Source organism: Nansenia antarctica (assembly GCF_963989245.1).
Source record: "Nansenia antarctica genome assembly, chromosome: 9".
NCBI lineage: Eukaryota > Metazoa > Chordata > Actinopteri > Argentiniformes > Microstomatidae > Nansenia > Nansenia antarctica.
Genome location: NC_137679.1, coordinates 37,832,120 through 37,849,074, shown reverse-complemented (window position 1 = coordinate 37,849,074; position 16,955 = coordinate 37,832,120). Strand labels below are relative to the sequence as shown.

The following is a 16,955-nucleotide window of genomic DNA, read 5'->3' as shown; positions in this document are numbered from 1 at the left end:
CAGGTGTTACTGATTGAACTGGTGAGCACACAGTCTTTGACCGTGTTGCCACACGCGAAACTTTGTAGTGTATCATGTTTTTATAATAAAGTAAACAAATGATTGCAACGTACAGAAGTCGTCGGTGTTGGTATCACGAGTCAACTAAAGTTTACAGTTCAACAGTCGCGGTGACTAAGGAGGAAACAGTCACCACACGCTTTACAAACTGAAAAGATCAAGTAGTAATAATAAAAAGACAGAAAAAAGAAATAAAAGAAAGTATAGGGGCCTAATTAAGGTAGTGCTGGGGACACATGGGAAGGGGAGGGTGAGAGGGTTAACTGGTGAAGGCAAGCTTGAGAAAACATAGAACTATGGCGAGACTTCAGACCTTCTTCTCAGGGCTGGTCTCCTTGGAGGGCTCGTCCTCAGCTGGAGTAGCAAGCTTGGCCTCTTTGGAGGGGGGCATGGGCGGCTTAAGAACCTTCTTCTGGGGGCTGGGTTCCTCCTCCGTCTGCGGATCGTCCCTGAGTGTCTCTTCAGGGCTCTCGCTGAGTTTGGACGGAGGCATGGGGGGCTTCACCGCCTCCTTGGGGGTCTCAGTGGCGTCGTTGTTGACATGGTGGGTCCCGTTGGGTGTGCTGCTGTCTACAGAGTCCATATGGACCACACCCTCTGACGAGACGTTTGCCTCCTTAAAAGAAAACAGGAAATGGTGTCAGGCAAAACAGTGAATAACTTTGAACTAACTTATAACTTTTGGGGAAGACACACACACACACACACACACACACACACACACGCACCCACATATACCACACAGACACATACACACGCACGCACATATACACACAGACACAGACACAGACACACACGCACGCACATACGCACAAACACACATACACACACACACAAACACACACACACACACACACACACACACACACACAGTACCTCTTTCATGTGTATCCTGGTGGGCGGTCTTCTGTTGCGGTTCCCCTTTGGCCTTGAGCGTGTCACATGTTCTAAATTATTGCTCTCATCTATCTTCACCTGGATACGGATACACAATACGCATATTCCTTTGAATAACCCCACAGATGTTGTTGTTTTGAGGCAAACCACAACAACAACAACCACAACATCAACAACTGGTAAACAGAAGGGAAAGCTTCTCACACCTCATCAAAGATCTTATTCTTTGCTCTGTTGATGCCGTCAGTGAGGGCCTTGATCCAAGCCTCCTTCTCCTCCAGGTTCTGAGCCTGGAACTTGACATCATGCACCTGGGAACGAAATAAACATGGATATTATAGCATGGAACAGAACGCAAAGAACTGTGACTATCCTGCCAGAACTCAAATTAATAGACAACACCAATTCACAATGTCAGCCTTTTGAATTCACGATCCGTAAAAGATATTTAATCACCCTTCCAGGAATATGGTAGTGCTAGGAATGGGAGCTTAACTTCCTTTGGTACTGTAGATCCCGCTTGTTCTTCCTTTCATGGAAATTGTTGTGGACAGACTGTGAGGTATCAAGGGTGTCACTCTGAACTGTGCCACGGCTAAGCCGCAGAACTGGGCTCGCGGCGGCGGTTCTGGGGCACGCACTGGCAGAGCCGTCTGAAGAAAATCTTTGTTCTGTTGCAATACCTGTCACTGAGCCAGACCCAAAGCTAAACAGGGTTACCAGGGAGAAACACGCAGGGGTGGCCAAGTAGCTCTTAACATCCTGGTCAGACACTCTCAGTCCCTTCACAATCTGAATAACAACAACATTAACCGCAAACTGCACGTAGCCTTAGCATAGCGTTAGCAGATTACTCCGAAAAACAGGCAGCACACTAGTACAATATGTAGCTTTAGTTTAGTTTGTTCTTTGTAGCTTTAAAACTGTGAGAAATGTAGCGAGAAGAACAAGACAATTGGAACACTGCATGTGTGGCGGTTTTCATGACTACTGGATGTAAATGCAATGCAATCCTAAACATGCACATATCCGTGACTTTGTGGACCAATACATTTGACAACACTTTGCATTATGGTAGAACATGTGGAATGGCTTGGAACTTGGAGCACTGTACTGTATAGTACAGCATAGTGGGCTGACTGCTGATGACTACTGGAAAGTGGTTTCTAAGGGGTACTGCTCTGATGGACCATATCCAGCTGCTTGGTGTTGGGAGTCGTGTGCTGATTCAGGTGACCTGACCACGGCCAGAGACAGAAATAAAAGCTGGCAGATGCCTGGAAACCCCTTTGGTCGAGCCTGGAGAGTGCTGGGCTCAGCAGTTCCAAATGCTAACTTCACACAATTCTCTCCGATAAGAAGTTTTTCCTCTGTGTTCGGTGAACCCGCGACGACGGGAAACTGGAGTGTAGAAAAACAATAAGCATGTGCATCCTGGAATATGTTTACCCAGTCGAAGGCATAAACACTGGTTTCTCCGGAGATAGTGACTGAGAAGGTGGCGGCCAAATATTAGCGCAATCATAACAAACATCCATGGCTGTGATTGTCTTTCGATGCCCGTGGAGACGTTTTGTTTTCAAGCTTGGATTCTCAGTGACGAAATGTTCAAGTGAGATGGCGAAAGTTCAGAGTTGTTTATTTTCCCTCTTCAGTTTGTTTTGTAAAAACGTTATTAGTATGGCCTATTCTTCTGCAGCGTGTGGTGTCCCTGAAGGATGTCTAGTGTCCGGTGTTTTGCCAGGGCCCTGAATGTCTCCCTCCCTCACTTAAGACCTGTCTAACGATGCTTAATGGCTCAACTGGCGACTATCTGGCCTCCAAAACAAACACAAACCGCCAAACACCTCCAAAAGCCTGACTCGTAACAACGGTTTCCATCAAAATACAGGATGAAATGATGTACCAGTGCCAGAACCAGAGAGAACCTGAAATTTCAAAAGTGTTGTATACAGTCCAGCTTTCTTTTTTAAAAGTCTTTCCAAGCCGTTGAGGGCTGCAGTACTAAAATAAAGCTGCAAGCAGTGGTGTCTGACTCATTCTCCTGCCTGGTCACTGTATTAAAGAGCAAGGGGAAAAAGTGACACACACACGCGCACACACACACACACACACACACACACACACACACACACACACACAGGGATGGGGTGTTCAGCTGCTGGCTCCACATACACACAGACCTCCCTCTCACTGACATCTGCTCAAGTCATGGTGTTGGCCAATCCTCTAGTCTCGTCATCTGTTTGTAATACAGAATATTTCACCACTTTGGTATCTTCCGCATTTCTTAGACTTTTCCGATGTCCTTGGTCTGGGCCAAAGGGACCTTAACTCCACCTACGTTCATCTCATCTCACACACTACTACGTTATAGGAACATTATATTTACAGTACTGTATACATAGTGAACTTGGATAATAACTTCCAACTTTTTGATGTACAGACAAACACCATAACACTTAGCATAGATACATAAATAAATACATATTAATCAACTATATTATTCACAGAAATGACTTCATCCACCCTCGGGGACAGCGATTGGGCTTTGAAGCAATGAAACATAAACACCTCTATTACCCCGCCCACCATAGCCATTCAAAAATACCACTTCCAGCACCATCAAATGAAAACGTCTTATAAGTTCTTATAAAATACGATCCTTGGAAGGGATCAACAGTAATATCTTGGTAAGGCCGACGATGAGCAATGGCCCAGAAGTTTGGATCGGACTTTGGATCGGAGAGGGGCTGAGAGGTCCTGGAGCTCAGTCTAATATAGTCTATAGTCCAGAACACATGGGAAGACTCAGGACCGGCCCGGTAACACGGAGCAGATGTCGGAGCTCAGACACTTCCTCTCCCTGCTAGAGTGCAGAAGGCCTGCCTATGAACCAGGTCTGGCCCAGGACCCCCGCCCCTCCCCATGCATTGTGGGGATTGTGGTTTACGGATTTTGTGGGGATTAGGGACTGTGGACTTAAACTAGCCTTGTAGCTTACTTTGACAAGTCCCGTGAAATTGACTGTATATTGTTATACAGTTATATAATATTAAAAACAGGAGAAACACAGTACCTACAATGACGCTGTCCCGGAATAAGTAGGGAACACCTTGACATGTGCATTATGTAAATGTAAGTCGTTAGGCCCTTGGCCCTCAATCAATAGATGGAGTTAATGTCCACCACTGTATTGACTAATGTGCGTTAATATAACATATCAAGTTTTGGCCTACTTCCTTTCTAATAGCACAGGAAAATAGTTCATGTCCGAAGGGTATTTCCATGCATACCCCTCTATGAGGGACTTCCTCTATAAGTGTGTGGTATTACCTGTTATTTCAGCCTAGGTGCCAGAGCACACAGTACGTCTCATTAAAGTGTTAGCTAAACGTCTGTACCCCGGGCTGCTTGGCTTCCCTCTCCTCCCAGCCCCTCTATGGCCAGGCTGTTAACACACCGCCACGCCATCCCCATCCACCTCTCCTCTGACGAGCCCTGAAGTCTTGAAAGCCCAGAATTACAGCCTTTAGCCCCGTTTCGATGATCACAAGGGCCCACGAACGTCAGTCTCAGTGTGGGACCCGACGTGTTGACACAAAGGTTTCACAATGGGTGGGTGACCTTTGAAAGGCATGGAACGTATCGTTCTCGTTTGGAGAAGCTGTGTGAGTCAGAACCACAGATGGAGGTAAAGTCCACCATGTGTGTTTGATACCATCCCTCATTCCATTCATTACAATGAGCCCATCCTCCCTGAGGCAGTCTATAATCAAGACAAGAGTGCATCCAACACATTTTCACCAGGTCATTCTGCTCATTGTAGGCCCTACAGTATGAGTGGTTCAGTCCATGGTGATGTCATCATTAAGTGACCACAAGCGATTGCTGCTAGCTCTCTTCCTGTTGTCAGCCACACAACTCAGCACTTACTGTGGGTAGGAAAGACGTGAGATTGCCACTTCCTTCCTTATTGATCACATAGCAGCATCACTACTGCTTCAAGACACAAATGTGTAATATTTGGAATAGAATGTGGAATGGTATCACACACGTGTGGAATAGGTGATGAAATGTATACTGTACTACACCGATATAACAATATGGCTTACTGCTTTTGACATAATCAACCTCTAGGTCTAGAGATATCGGCTAGAGATAAACAAGGAGCCCTTTTGATCCAGAGATAACTCTTTCTCTCTCTCCAAGTCTCTCTTTCTCTAAGTCTCTCTCTCTCCAAGTTTCTCTCTCTCCAAGTCTCTCTCTCTCCAAGTCTCTCTCTCTCCAAGTCTCTCTTTCTCTAAGTTTCTCTCTCTCTAAGTCTCTCCTCCAAGTCTCTCTTTCTCTAAGTTTCTCTCTCTCTAAGTCTCTCTCTCTCTTAGTCTCTCTCTCTCCAAGTCTCTCTCTCTCTCTAAGTCTCTCTTTCTCTAAGTCTATCTCTCTCTCTAAGTCTCCCTTTCTTCAAATCTCTCTCTCTCTAAGTCTATTTCTCTAAGTCTCTCTCTCTCTAAGTCTCTCTCTCTCTAAGTCTCTCTTTCTCTAAGTCTCTCTCTCTAAGTCTCTCTTTCTCTAAGTCTCTCTTTCTTCAAGTCTCTCTCTCTCTAACTCTCTCTCTCCAAGTCTCTCTCTCCAAGTCTCTCTTTCTCCAAGTCTCTCTTTCTCTAAGTCTCTCTCTCTCTCATTGTTCTATTCTGTTATCTTGTTTTCAATCATTGTTTCTATTGTAAAGCGCTTTGAATTGCATTCATGTACGAAAGGCGCTATATAAATAAAGTTTCACTTCACTTCACTAAGTCTCTCGCTCCAAGTTTCTCTCTTTCTCTATGTCTCTCTTTCTCTAAGTCTCTCTCCTCATTAGTAGTGTTCAATGCTCACCTTATTCCCAGATTTGGGCGCTCGTATCAATACCAGTCTGTTCTTCTTCTTGAAGGCACTTCTTAACTCGTGGCATTTATCGTAGTTTTCCAGGTCCACTCTCTCTAAGCAGGTCTTCAGTTCCTGCGCCACAGAGGAAGAATCTTGTTTACACTACAAGCCAAAGTATACCTTCAAGCTAACTGACATTCTGAATCTATGCTTGTGTTTGTTTTTGATATTTCAGAGCTGTCAGCCGAAAATTGAATGATTACTGTGTGGTGTATAAAGAGCGTTATTAAAATGTGAGTGAAATCACTACTAAATAAAGCATATGATGGGATTAGAATCACACAGGTACAATGACCCAATAAATCATCTGATACGATCATGAAGTAAAAGTGGAATTAATATTATGGTGAGGGGGAGGCAATTTGTTTAAGAACACAAGGTACAGACACACAGATAAATGGCCATAGTGTGAAAGATGTCTATTTAAACTGCTGAAATATTCAAGATACTAAATGATCTGAAATGGGACAAACAGAGCAATGTGAGATGGAGGAGGTTGGTGGAGGTAGAAATCGGAGGACAGGCTCATTGTAGATGCATGGAACGAAACGAGGAACGGTATCAAACACGCAGGCGTTACAACGGGCCCGTCCTCGGAATTTCTACCTTTGAAGCCTCCCCTGATGTGTAATCACGTGCAACATTTCAGTCAAACAGTGACATCATAAACACATGGGAGTCGGGGTGCTGCACCTCATTCTCGTACACCACCACCTCGCTCTTCTCCACCTGGACGTAGCGGTCCTTATAGCTGGAGAGGAACCGGCCGGAGGCCTTCTTCACCCAGCCTGCCTTCCCCAGGAACTTAGCCTCTTTGGGCCTCGCTGGGTCCTCTTTCACACCCTGTCAGGGGGAAACACAGGGGAAGGAAATCAACGTCACACACAGCAAAGCCACGCTCTCAACGGCTACGTTGCAACACTGCTGCATTCTCCACTTCCCCCTTCCCTCCATCGCAGCTTGCAGGTGAAAGGGCTCGGTGGAGGCTGGTGGAGGTAGAGATCAGAACACGGGCTCATTGTGATGCATGGGTGTATTCTATTCCATGACATTAAAAAAAGGAGCCTGTCCTCTGATTTCAACCTTGAACAGCCTCCCCTGAATGGATTGGATAGACTACCATTGTTTAGGTCACACACCGTGCCTTTCATATGTGTATTTGTGGTCACAGAGACAAGGAAACAAACAAACTAACAAAGCTAATTAAAATCATTGGCATGTTGCCAAAAATAACTTAATCGAAAAAATAAGGAAGAAAGAAAAGTTAGGCTAATTTAATTTGCATGTAGCCAAAAAGAATGACTAAAAATAATGACTAAACTAATGACTCAAGCTTTGACAATCGAGTGTTGGCACAACAACGAAGAGAACTCTTTTCAACACTCTTGGGACTTAATATCTTGTGAAGAAGTCTGTTTATTTTCAGAGCCTCAAAGGAAATGTGACGTCTGAAGTGGCGGTGACACTGCTGACTGGAGTGTGACACTCAGTAGGCTGCAGGGAATGGCATTCATGTAGCAACACAGTGTGACACTTGTAGCACCAATTATGCTCGTTTTGTATCACGTTCATTTTAATTTACACCACAAACACACACCCACACACACACCCACACCCGCATCCGTGCACGCGCGCACGCACGCACACACACACACACACACACACACACACACACACACACACACACACACACACACACACACTCCTCATTAAGATGGGGTTTAGGCGTCTTGCAGCGGTTTCGCCCTCCTATTCTAAGGATCATATTTCAGCTTATCTGTCTCGTGTCTGGTTCATCAGCGCAGTACACTCAAGCCACAAAAGAGGGTATTTTCTCACAATCGAGTTGGAGACAGATGCACCGCATCAAATTACACCACTCTATTTTGGTAAAATAACGAAATTAAATGTCAAAGAGGCCACTATAAACAAATCAACACGTAAGCACCATCTGTAAAGAGTTTAAAAACAGAAACGTGTTCAAGACAGCTTAAAGATAAACATCACATCATTCCTCCGCGACAACATATGCCGCCTTTTTTCATATCGAAAACATTTCAAATAAGGAAATAGGAAAAATGATTATTTGTTTTACTTTCTTTTACGTTTTGGGTCCCGACTTGTAATGTATGTCCCGACTCCCTAATACCTAGAAGCTATATTGTAATTTGTGTGTTGTGGCGTGGTTGTATGGGCTGTTGGGGGCGTTGATTGCAGGAGGTGGCCTTGTTGTCTTGTTTTGTCATTATGTTTGTTTGTTTTAAAAGAAAATAAAGAAATATTTGATCACAAAAAAAACGAGGGGAAAAAAACATTACATAACAACACTATACAGTAAGTGAAGATTTCAAAGGGGTTCTAGGCGTTGTGTTCTTATGAAAAGGCTGCACAGATCGAGAGCTGAACGCTGAATGGAGATGTTGAAACGTGTTGAGAGCAGGCCAGGGTATTGTGACTTGGGCCCGTAGTCACAAAGCCCCTCTTAGTATTAGTGCTGATCGGGGATCAGTTTTGCCTTTTAGATCAGAAATGAATGAGATGATATAGGCAGGTGGGGGCCCTGATCCTGGATCAACACTCCTACTCTGAACTACAGGGTTCCTACAAGGAACCTTTTTTTAGACCTCTTTGAATAGAATTGTAGACCTATTCGCGACACCGTATCATAGCTTTTTGTCATCCTTGAGATGATGAAATTAGGGATTTCACTGCCATACAGACAAAAAAGGAAGCAAATCGGCATTTTTTGGGTTCCAGCTTGATTAATTCCAGCGTAAATAGATGTGGTCGGACTGATTTCCTTGCAGCACCTCATTTTTAGACTGAATAACTGAAATGTGAGACCTTTTTAGGCCTTAGAAATCGGATTGCTGGATTTTAGACTTAAAGGCCTTTTAAGACCAGCGCGGGAACCCTGGAACTAGGCAGTAAGGGTACGGGAGGGCAGCAAGTGAGGTGACAGCGTCCTCAGTTCCCATTACTGGAGATAACCATGACTGTCCTGCAAAAACGTCTTTACGAGACACTGTGCAGCAAAGGGACTGGTCCATGTATTCCTCTTTTATGAGGGAATAAAACAAAGAGAGACAGAGACGACCGCAGGTGCCTGTAGAATTCCCAGGCTCTCTCTCTCCGACTCAATCAGAGGAAATTCCACAGGATATATCTTTTTAAAGGGCCATCTCACTGTTTTTCCACTTTCGCTCCCGACGTTGGAAAGACTGGCTCCGCTCTAGGAGAGAGTACAGAGGTGCAGCTGTGAGGAAAGAGAGAGAGAGAGAGAGATACAGAGAGAGAGAGAGAGAGAGAGAGAGAGAGAGAGAGAGAGAAAGCGTGACAAAGGGGGGAACAGAGGTCGAGGTAGAGAGAGAGGGAACAGAGAGGGAACAGGGACAGAGTGAGAGACAAAGAGAGTGAGAGAGAGAGAAGAGAGAGAGAGAGAGAAAGAGAGAGAGAGAGAAAGAAAGAGAGAAAGCGTGACAAAGGGAGGAACAGAGGTCGAGGAAGAGAGCTCTCCCCAGGCAGTCATGAAGAGAAGGCAGCCACACACACACACACACACACACACACACACACACACACACACACACCCCTCCCCTCTCTGCTGCACTGTCCAGGAAAGAGGCCTCGGGCACCGAGGGGACCCGGCCCTGGCATGCCTGGGAGTCTCTGTCTCTGGCTGGGAGAGGGAAACACTGATTGGCCTTTGTCTCTCTCTCACACTGATGGGGGAGAGAGAAAGTGGAACACATCACACTGGCCAGTACAATGGCTGACAGTACAGCACGACCCTGCCAGAAAGCACTGGGCGTGGTGCAGTGGAAACGCCACATTACAGACGAGGCAGAGGAGACGTCTTTATGACTTATAGCACAGTTTGGCTGGGCTCGCTTTCGGTGCGTGTGTGTGTGTGTGTGTGTGTGTGTGTCTGCCTTTCATTGTACTTCCATTGTGGCAACGTTAGCTATGTTGTTGATTAGCCAAACCAAACGTAGGCCTACTGTTGAAGTACAACGCCTCCAAATTTGGCCTCTGACAGGAAGCTGGGCTGTGTTGCATTTTGGCATGATGTTTACCACAGCTCTGCTCACACAGGAAGAGAAGCATCTATAGGGGCATTTTGCACCGTGATGCAATATGACTGACAAGATTAACTTGACATAGGCTTAGGTGGCGCAGCGGACTAAGTGTTGACCACGAAACCGCAGGGGTCCCGGTTCGATTCCGGCCTTGGACATATCCTGCATGTCATCATCCCTTCTCTCTATCTCTCTCACCCATCCTTCCTGTCAAACCTCTACTATCTCTATCACAATAGAAAGAAAAATATGAGTGGGTCTGCCCCACTCAGAAAAGAAAAAAGAAAACATCTAAGACATGGGCCTATGTCAAACTCCACCTTGATTTTGTTGCACTAACAGGATAGGAAAGCCTACATTGCAGAACTACAAGGAGCGTTTGGTCAAGCGTTTGGTCAAGCGTTGTTATTGCGTCATGTTGTTTGAGGAAACGTAGGAAACGTAGTTCCCCAACCGAAACCACTGGTTCTCCTCTTGGTCACAGCGGGACACTTTCTCAACAACCATCTCAAATTAGCCAAGCCCTCGTCTCTTACGGCCCAGTGTAACCGGGCCTTAAAGAGGGCAGATAAAACTGGGGGATTTCAGAGAGAGAGAGAGACACACCTAAGCGGACATGTGTTCCTTATAAAGGCTTGTGGCGGGGAGCGGAGAGCATCTGGGATCACTTCAGCTCCGCGCTGACCTGCCCGGCTTGAACCGACCACAAGACCTAATCAACATCATCTGAAGTCACATCACAGCCTGTTTCAACTAGGGGCGGCTTAGCTATCAGGGCAGGGGAGGGAGGGAGGGTGGGAGGGAGGGACAGAGGGAGAGGGAGGACACCTTGTGTCCCTTTAGTCTGGCTGTGAGAGTGGAGGAGTGGAGGAGAGTTGGGGAGATAGGGAGGGAGGGAATGGGTGTGTATGAGAGATGCAGTAGATTAGAGGTTTCAACCCAAAGAGATGGATGGAAGTCCCAAAGCAGGCCTACTCTCTCTCCCTCTCCCTCTCTCTCCCTCTCAATGCTCTCTCCCCCTCACTTTCCCTCTCACCCTGGAACAACCAAAAGCACTTTCTCAAATCTTATCACCCTAATCATCAGAGGTTCAGAAAGGAACTCAGGCGGGCGCGTGCGTGCACGCACACAGACACACACAGACACACACACATATACACACACACACACACACATACACACACACACACACACACACACACACACACATATGTACACACACACATGTACACACATATGTACAGACACACACACACACACACACACACACACACACACAGCCATTGTGAAGCACGAGCCTGACTGCCTGGACGACGGTCAGTCAGGGTTAATTGTTTTGTGCCAGACACATAATGTGCAAGTCTGTTTCCTCAGAAATGAATAGGTCAGGCCGACATTCAGCAACAGCACAATGAGGTAGAAATGAATGATTCAGCGAGCTGGGGAGGAAATGGTCAAGTGTTGGTCTCAGAGGCTCAGACGAGGATACAAACATCTTGTTCTCTCAGAAAGAAAAGAAAAACAGAGAGAGAGAGAGAGAGAGACAGAGAGAGAGACAGAGAGAGAGAGAGAGAGAGAGAGAGAGAGAGAGAGAGACAGACAGACAGACAAAAGATAAAGAGGGCGGAGAAGAAGACAGAGCGGCTAAACAAGAGAGAACGAGAATCAGACAGAGAAAGAAGACAGTGGAGGAGAGAGGAGACAGAGAAAGAGAGAGCAGGAGACAATGAAGGAGACCAAGAAGGAGACCGAGAAGGGGAAAGAGAGAGAGGGGGAGTGTTAAAACAGCTGGCAGTGTAAGACGGGGCAGACAGCCAGGCAGTGGGTGCCTTCCTTAGCTAAAGCCAGATCTTCTCCACCCAGCGCTGTGTACTGTACAAATCCAGCCCACGAGGTGCAGCCTGCCAGCCAACAGCTCACGCTTCACACATGCACACACACGCACACACACATACGCACGCACTGGAGGCTGCAGGCGTGTGAGATGAATTAACCCTCTTAGAAGCTGATCTGAGGTCAGTCTTGAGTGTTTCTCCCCATTTGGTTAGGGTTATTAGAGGCTATTATACGAGCCCTAATGGGAGAGACGTCAGGCAGGTAGGCAGCTGAGACCGGTCCTCTAGCCCTGGGTAATAGGCTCTTTCCTTTCAGCCATTAGGAGGGAGAGATGGATGCAGGGTGGAGGATTATCTACTCCAGCTGTGGAGCTATGGGCCAGGACCGTGTGGTGATCTGAGGTTATCGTGTTGTGGAATAACGTGGGAGGTTCCCTCGAAATATTGGGCTGAACCAGTGTAAATATTTATACGCCGACGTTAGTTCAGTGTTTATAGGGTGTTTTAGTTTCACGTGGGAGTGTCCAGCTAGGCACCCCTGTAGTGTGACCCCCCTCCCCCCCACGCACATACGCAACCATTGAGTGTGATGGATGATTTCACTTTTTTCACCAACAAACAGGCATGTTCATTTGGCTCCCAATTAGGATCTCTTTGTTCCGCGCTTCCAAATAGGAAGCTCAATTGTTGACTGTTCCGCAAAAGTGAACGGGGACCAGGTAGCAAGGGTCACTTCCTTAAAGTTGCACGTCTCTTTTCGGTTCTCCTGTCTTAACCCTACACTTAGAGTGTGAAGCCCCAAACCCAACCCTAGCCTTAACCCTAAACTACAGAGTGGAGCTCTAACCCTACCCCAACCTCTAGCCCTAACCTTAACCTTAGACTACAGAGTAAGAGATATTCCGTAGGCAGTTGTTTCATTGAATATGTCCACATTAACCGTCACACCATTGTCTTATGATAGATAGCAGCTCGCTGATCTGTCTAATAACTAGGTAATTAGGTAGGCCTAAGTAAAATGTATTTGTATAGCACCTTTCCCAGACCAAGGGTCACAAAGTGCTTTACATATAGAGAACATAATAAAGAAGAACATAATAAAACATAATAAAAGAGCGAAAGTCATAGCAGGTTAAAATAGGCAAACAAGTGAAAATAAGAACAAGTAACAGACAACAGGTGTACAACAATGTCAACAGGACACAGAAAGACAGGCTTTTGGGGCTATCCAAAAGCCTGTCTAGATACAAGACAGTCTTTAGCTGTTTTTTAAAAGCCTCGACCGAGACCGCTGATCTAAGATCCAAGAGAAGAGCATTCCAAAGCCTGGGAGCAACTCAAGAGACAGGTACTGTACTTCAAGCGACGTGGGTCACCCTAGGATGATGACACCTGTCGAGTCACACTGGCATTCAGTACGGTATGAAGTGGACAGAGTATAGTGCCCCTCTACAAGGCCCCACTTTGTTTTGTAATTGGCCTCAGTTGTAAGTTAGTAGATATGGACTCGTCTTTCACAGAGGTGGCTGGGTGTAGGGGGTCCGTCCCTACGATCACTGTTAAAATGGAGCCGTCTGTGCATGAGTGAATGACCCATCACTACTTTAGTGCTCATTGTAGCTACCACGTCAATGTATCTGCAGCGGCGTGATACTCCCAAAAGCAGAGTGAAGTGAAGACTTCCTGTGTCACTATCAATAAAGGTATTATCATCATCATCATTATGATGGCGTATTTACATTTTTAAAATGTTCATTAATATGCATTGTGCCTTTACAAATAAACATAAACATCATCTCAGTATTGTTCATATTTATTACCATCATCAAAGTGAAAGGCTGTATGTAGTGGAGCAGCTATAGTAGGCTAGGTCATAAAACCAGCGCAATAGTATTGATTTACTGTTTCTCCTCTGTTCAACTTCCTCTTTCTAGTATCCGCTTCCTGAAACGTCTCTTGCCTGGCATGCGAGTAGTATAAGCTCATGAGGTGTTACCAGTAAAGGCTGGTGGAGGGAGGCATCAGAGGACAGGCTCATTGTTGCATTTACAATGAGCCCGTCCTCCGATTTCTGCCTCCACCCATCTCCCCTGATTATTACAGTTACACAAAATCCACTTCAGAGGTTTGTCCATAGGAATAATGATATTGTAGTCTATAAACAAGCACACACCAAATAAACAAACCCACTGCACAACCCATGTCTTACATCAGAGTTCTATTTTACTTTTCGTCAGTTAATGTCTTACTAGTAGGCCTATTCCCTCAGAAATTCTCAGAATGTCACCAGCGCACCTGTATGCATTAGAAAACTAGAATATTAGATGACCCCGCTGACTGAAATTGATGAAGAAACATACAGTCGGTCTGTTTTTTTTTGACTGCCAACAACTGATTTGATACCTTCAACTGTAAGATAACAACTCAGTACTTGGCTGCCTGGGGCTGACTCTGGACCAGTCGAGGTATGCTGGTTCTTCTTCTGAAGCACAGATCAGGCTAAATCCTAACCTCAACCATAGAGGGCAAAACCAGAACCCGACCTCTGATCAGAGTTTATGGACAACTTCATCCTCCCTAACCAATAGCCTACATTATGTGTTTTAGCATTGTTTTTTTTTAGAGCATCCCTTGGGGAGCGGTTAGGTTGCACACCCAAGCCCGGAAGAAGCTGAGAGGTGAGCCCACCCTAAACGCCCTGGCTGTGCGACACTAGGCTGCCCCTGCTCCACCGCCAGGAGCGGCAGGTTGACAGGCCGACAGGTGCGTCTGACAGCCCTCGTACCTACGGGACATTTAAATACGTGAGAAATAACGGAGCGTCGATCAGGTCAGAGAGTATTCGAGGATCACACAGATCTTCACTGATCTACAGAGGCGCGATCGCTCGAATACGACCTCTGAACTGATTATTCCTTGTGATTAATCGGCCATAGATTATCGATGTAACACTAGTTCTACACATTTTGCACGACATTGTAACATTTCTTTGTAGGTCGATCATAGCCTATTCATTACATCTGGCTGTGTGTGCGCTTTAATTATAGGCTTTTAAATTCGTCTAGTTTGTTTTGATTGCCCCATATCTCTCCACTGGTGAATTACTTGAGAAATAAATATTGAAGCTTAAACTTTCTTTTGACTTTCTTCGTTTTAAAAACTAAAACATGCATGCCAACTAGAAGGCTACCACTTTGCTGCCTGCTTCGGACCAATGCAATAAGCCTGAAGGCAATGCCTGAATAATACTCACATCTTCCATGATAAAAAAAAAGGACTTAGATCCGTTATGTGTGCAGGAAAACACTCGACGGCCAACCTTATCCTTGACAAAAAGTACTTTTTCCCCTCGACAGCAGCCGTCTCATATTCAACATGACGCGAAGAAGAAGAAGAAGAAGAAGAAGAATTAAAAAAGGAACTGTAAAAGTTTTGAAGCTGGAGGATTTTTTCTTGTCTCTTTTTTTCCTCTTTCGACTCACAGCTACGAAACAAGTTTGAAGAAGAAAAAAAAAAGTTGGGTTTCCGGTAAGTCCCTGAATGCCTCCGAGGCGCGTCAATAGACAAGCACTTGAATTGATGTGAATCCCTAGATGTGTAGGCGCGGTGAAGGCCGTGGCGAACTGATGTGCCTGTGAATGCTTTTCCCGTAAGTCTACACAGTCAATCGACAGATCGTTATGCCCCACGAAGTGCCTTGATATTTAAGGCTGTATTTTCTATTTCACTAGACTCATTCTAATCCGCGTAGATCACCGTTAAACGAACCAGCTGTGTTATTGCATTGTCTCTCGGTGTGACACTGACACAGAGAGAATGTGAAGAACTGAACTTTGCGACGGTAATAAAACACATTTTCACTTCCTCGGTTTACACTGTGCTATTAAATTAGGAGCCTCATGCAAGCTTTTAAACGTTTTTGGCTCAATGAAAAATAAGATTTTTCAAAGAACAACTTTGAGCAACATGAAATACCAATGTTATTAAGTTAAGTTATTCACATTTCAGAACATTTAGAATCATAAGTGGATGGATCACTTGGAATTCTGATTGAAGAAATGAATGTTTGATGAATGTTCCCCTCCCCAAGGACCTAGGAGTCATCTGGATATGAGAGGTCACATTTTACTAGGAGGGAAAGATTTTAGTTTTAGTTTTTAACTGCTTTGAAAGCAAATTTCTAGTGACTTGAGAATAGGACACAGACCAATCTTAACTTCTTCTTCAACTTAACTGAAGAATTACAACACTAAGTAAATGGTAAATGGACTGCACTTATATATAGCGCCTTTATCCAAAGCGCGTTACAACAGCCTCTCATTCACCCATTCGCACACATTCACACACCAATGGCGGCAAGCTACCATGCAAGGCGCCGGCCCGCTCACTGGGAGCATTTTGGGGTTCAGTGTCTTGCCCAATGACAACCGCCGATCTGCCGACCTTGCAATCGTTACACACACCTGCACACAGACGCCCCAAGTAGGCCTGGCAGAGGAGCACTAACTCTTGCATAGTCCTATCAGTCAAAGAGGACATGGAGAGAATTCCATAGGTATTCCATAAAGCCCCAAACATCACCCATCAAATCAAGACAAGAATGCCTTGGCTTGGCCTTAGTTAGCAGATGGAGCAGGATCACATCCTGAGATGGACTCCACCAGGGAACAGATAGCCTGGGAGACCAAAATTACCTGGCGCAAATCTGTGACGGATGACCTGGCGATGATGAACCTCTTGCGGGACGATCCACAACACATGGTCAAGGAGAGAGAGCGACGAAAGGAGCTCATCGTTAGCCTTATGGTCCCGTAGGTAGGGGATGAAGAGGAGTAGCCTCTGTTCTGTAAGTAAGTCTAATCAGTCTTAGGGTCATCACACTGATTCACCAGTGCGACTGAATTGTCTTACAGCGGGTGTCGCCGTTCTAGCATGACCCGCGACACCAGAACTTCCTGTCTTGCAAGTTATCAGACAGGGGCGGCGCTAGGGGGTGGCTACTTGGGCTCAAGCCCCGGATGTTTTCTGAAAAGCCCCGAATGTTTTACTAAAAAATAAAAATAAAAATAAAAAGTTTAAAAAAAAACTCTCGTGAGTAACGTGCAGTACCGGAGTCCAACAGAGAGGCAGCAGCTGCGCGACATTAGCCTGCGTG

The 16,955-nt window shown here is 45.6% G+C and overlaps 1 protein-coding gene across 1 annotated transcript; it reads right to left on the bottom strand.

Annotated features, from left to right (window-relative positions):
• Nucleotides 1-367: 367 nt before the first annotated feature.
• On the bottom strand, nt 368-16,560 carry plekho2 (pleckstrin homology domain containing, family O member 2; the record flags this gene model as incomplete). Its single annotated transcript, XM_080539737.1, has 6 exons — nt 368-676; nt 937-1,035; nt 1,164-1,268; nt 5,836-5,958; nt 6,580-6,729; nt 16,495-16,560. The coding sequence occupies 6 exons, from the start codon at nt 16,558-16,560 to the stop codon at nt 368-370; spliced, it is 852 nt and encodes a 283-aa protein (XP_080395863.1).
• Between the last annotated feature and the right edge of the window lie 395 nt (nt 16,561-16,955).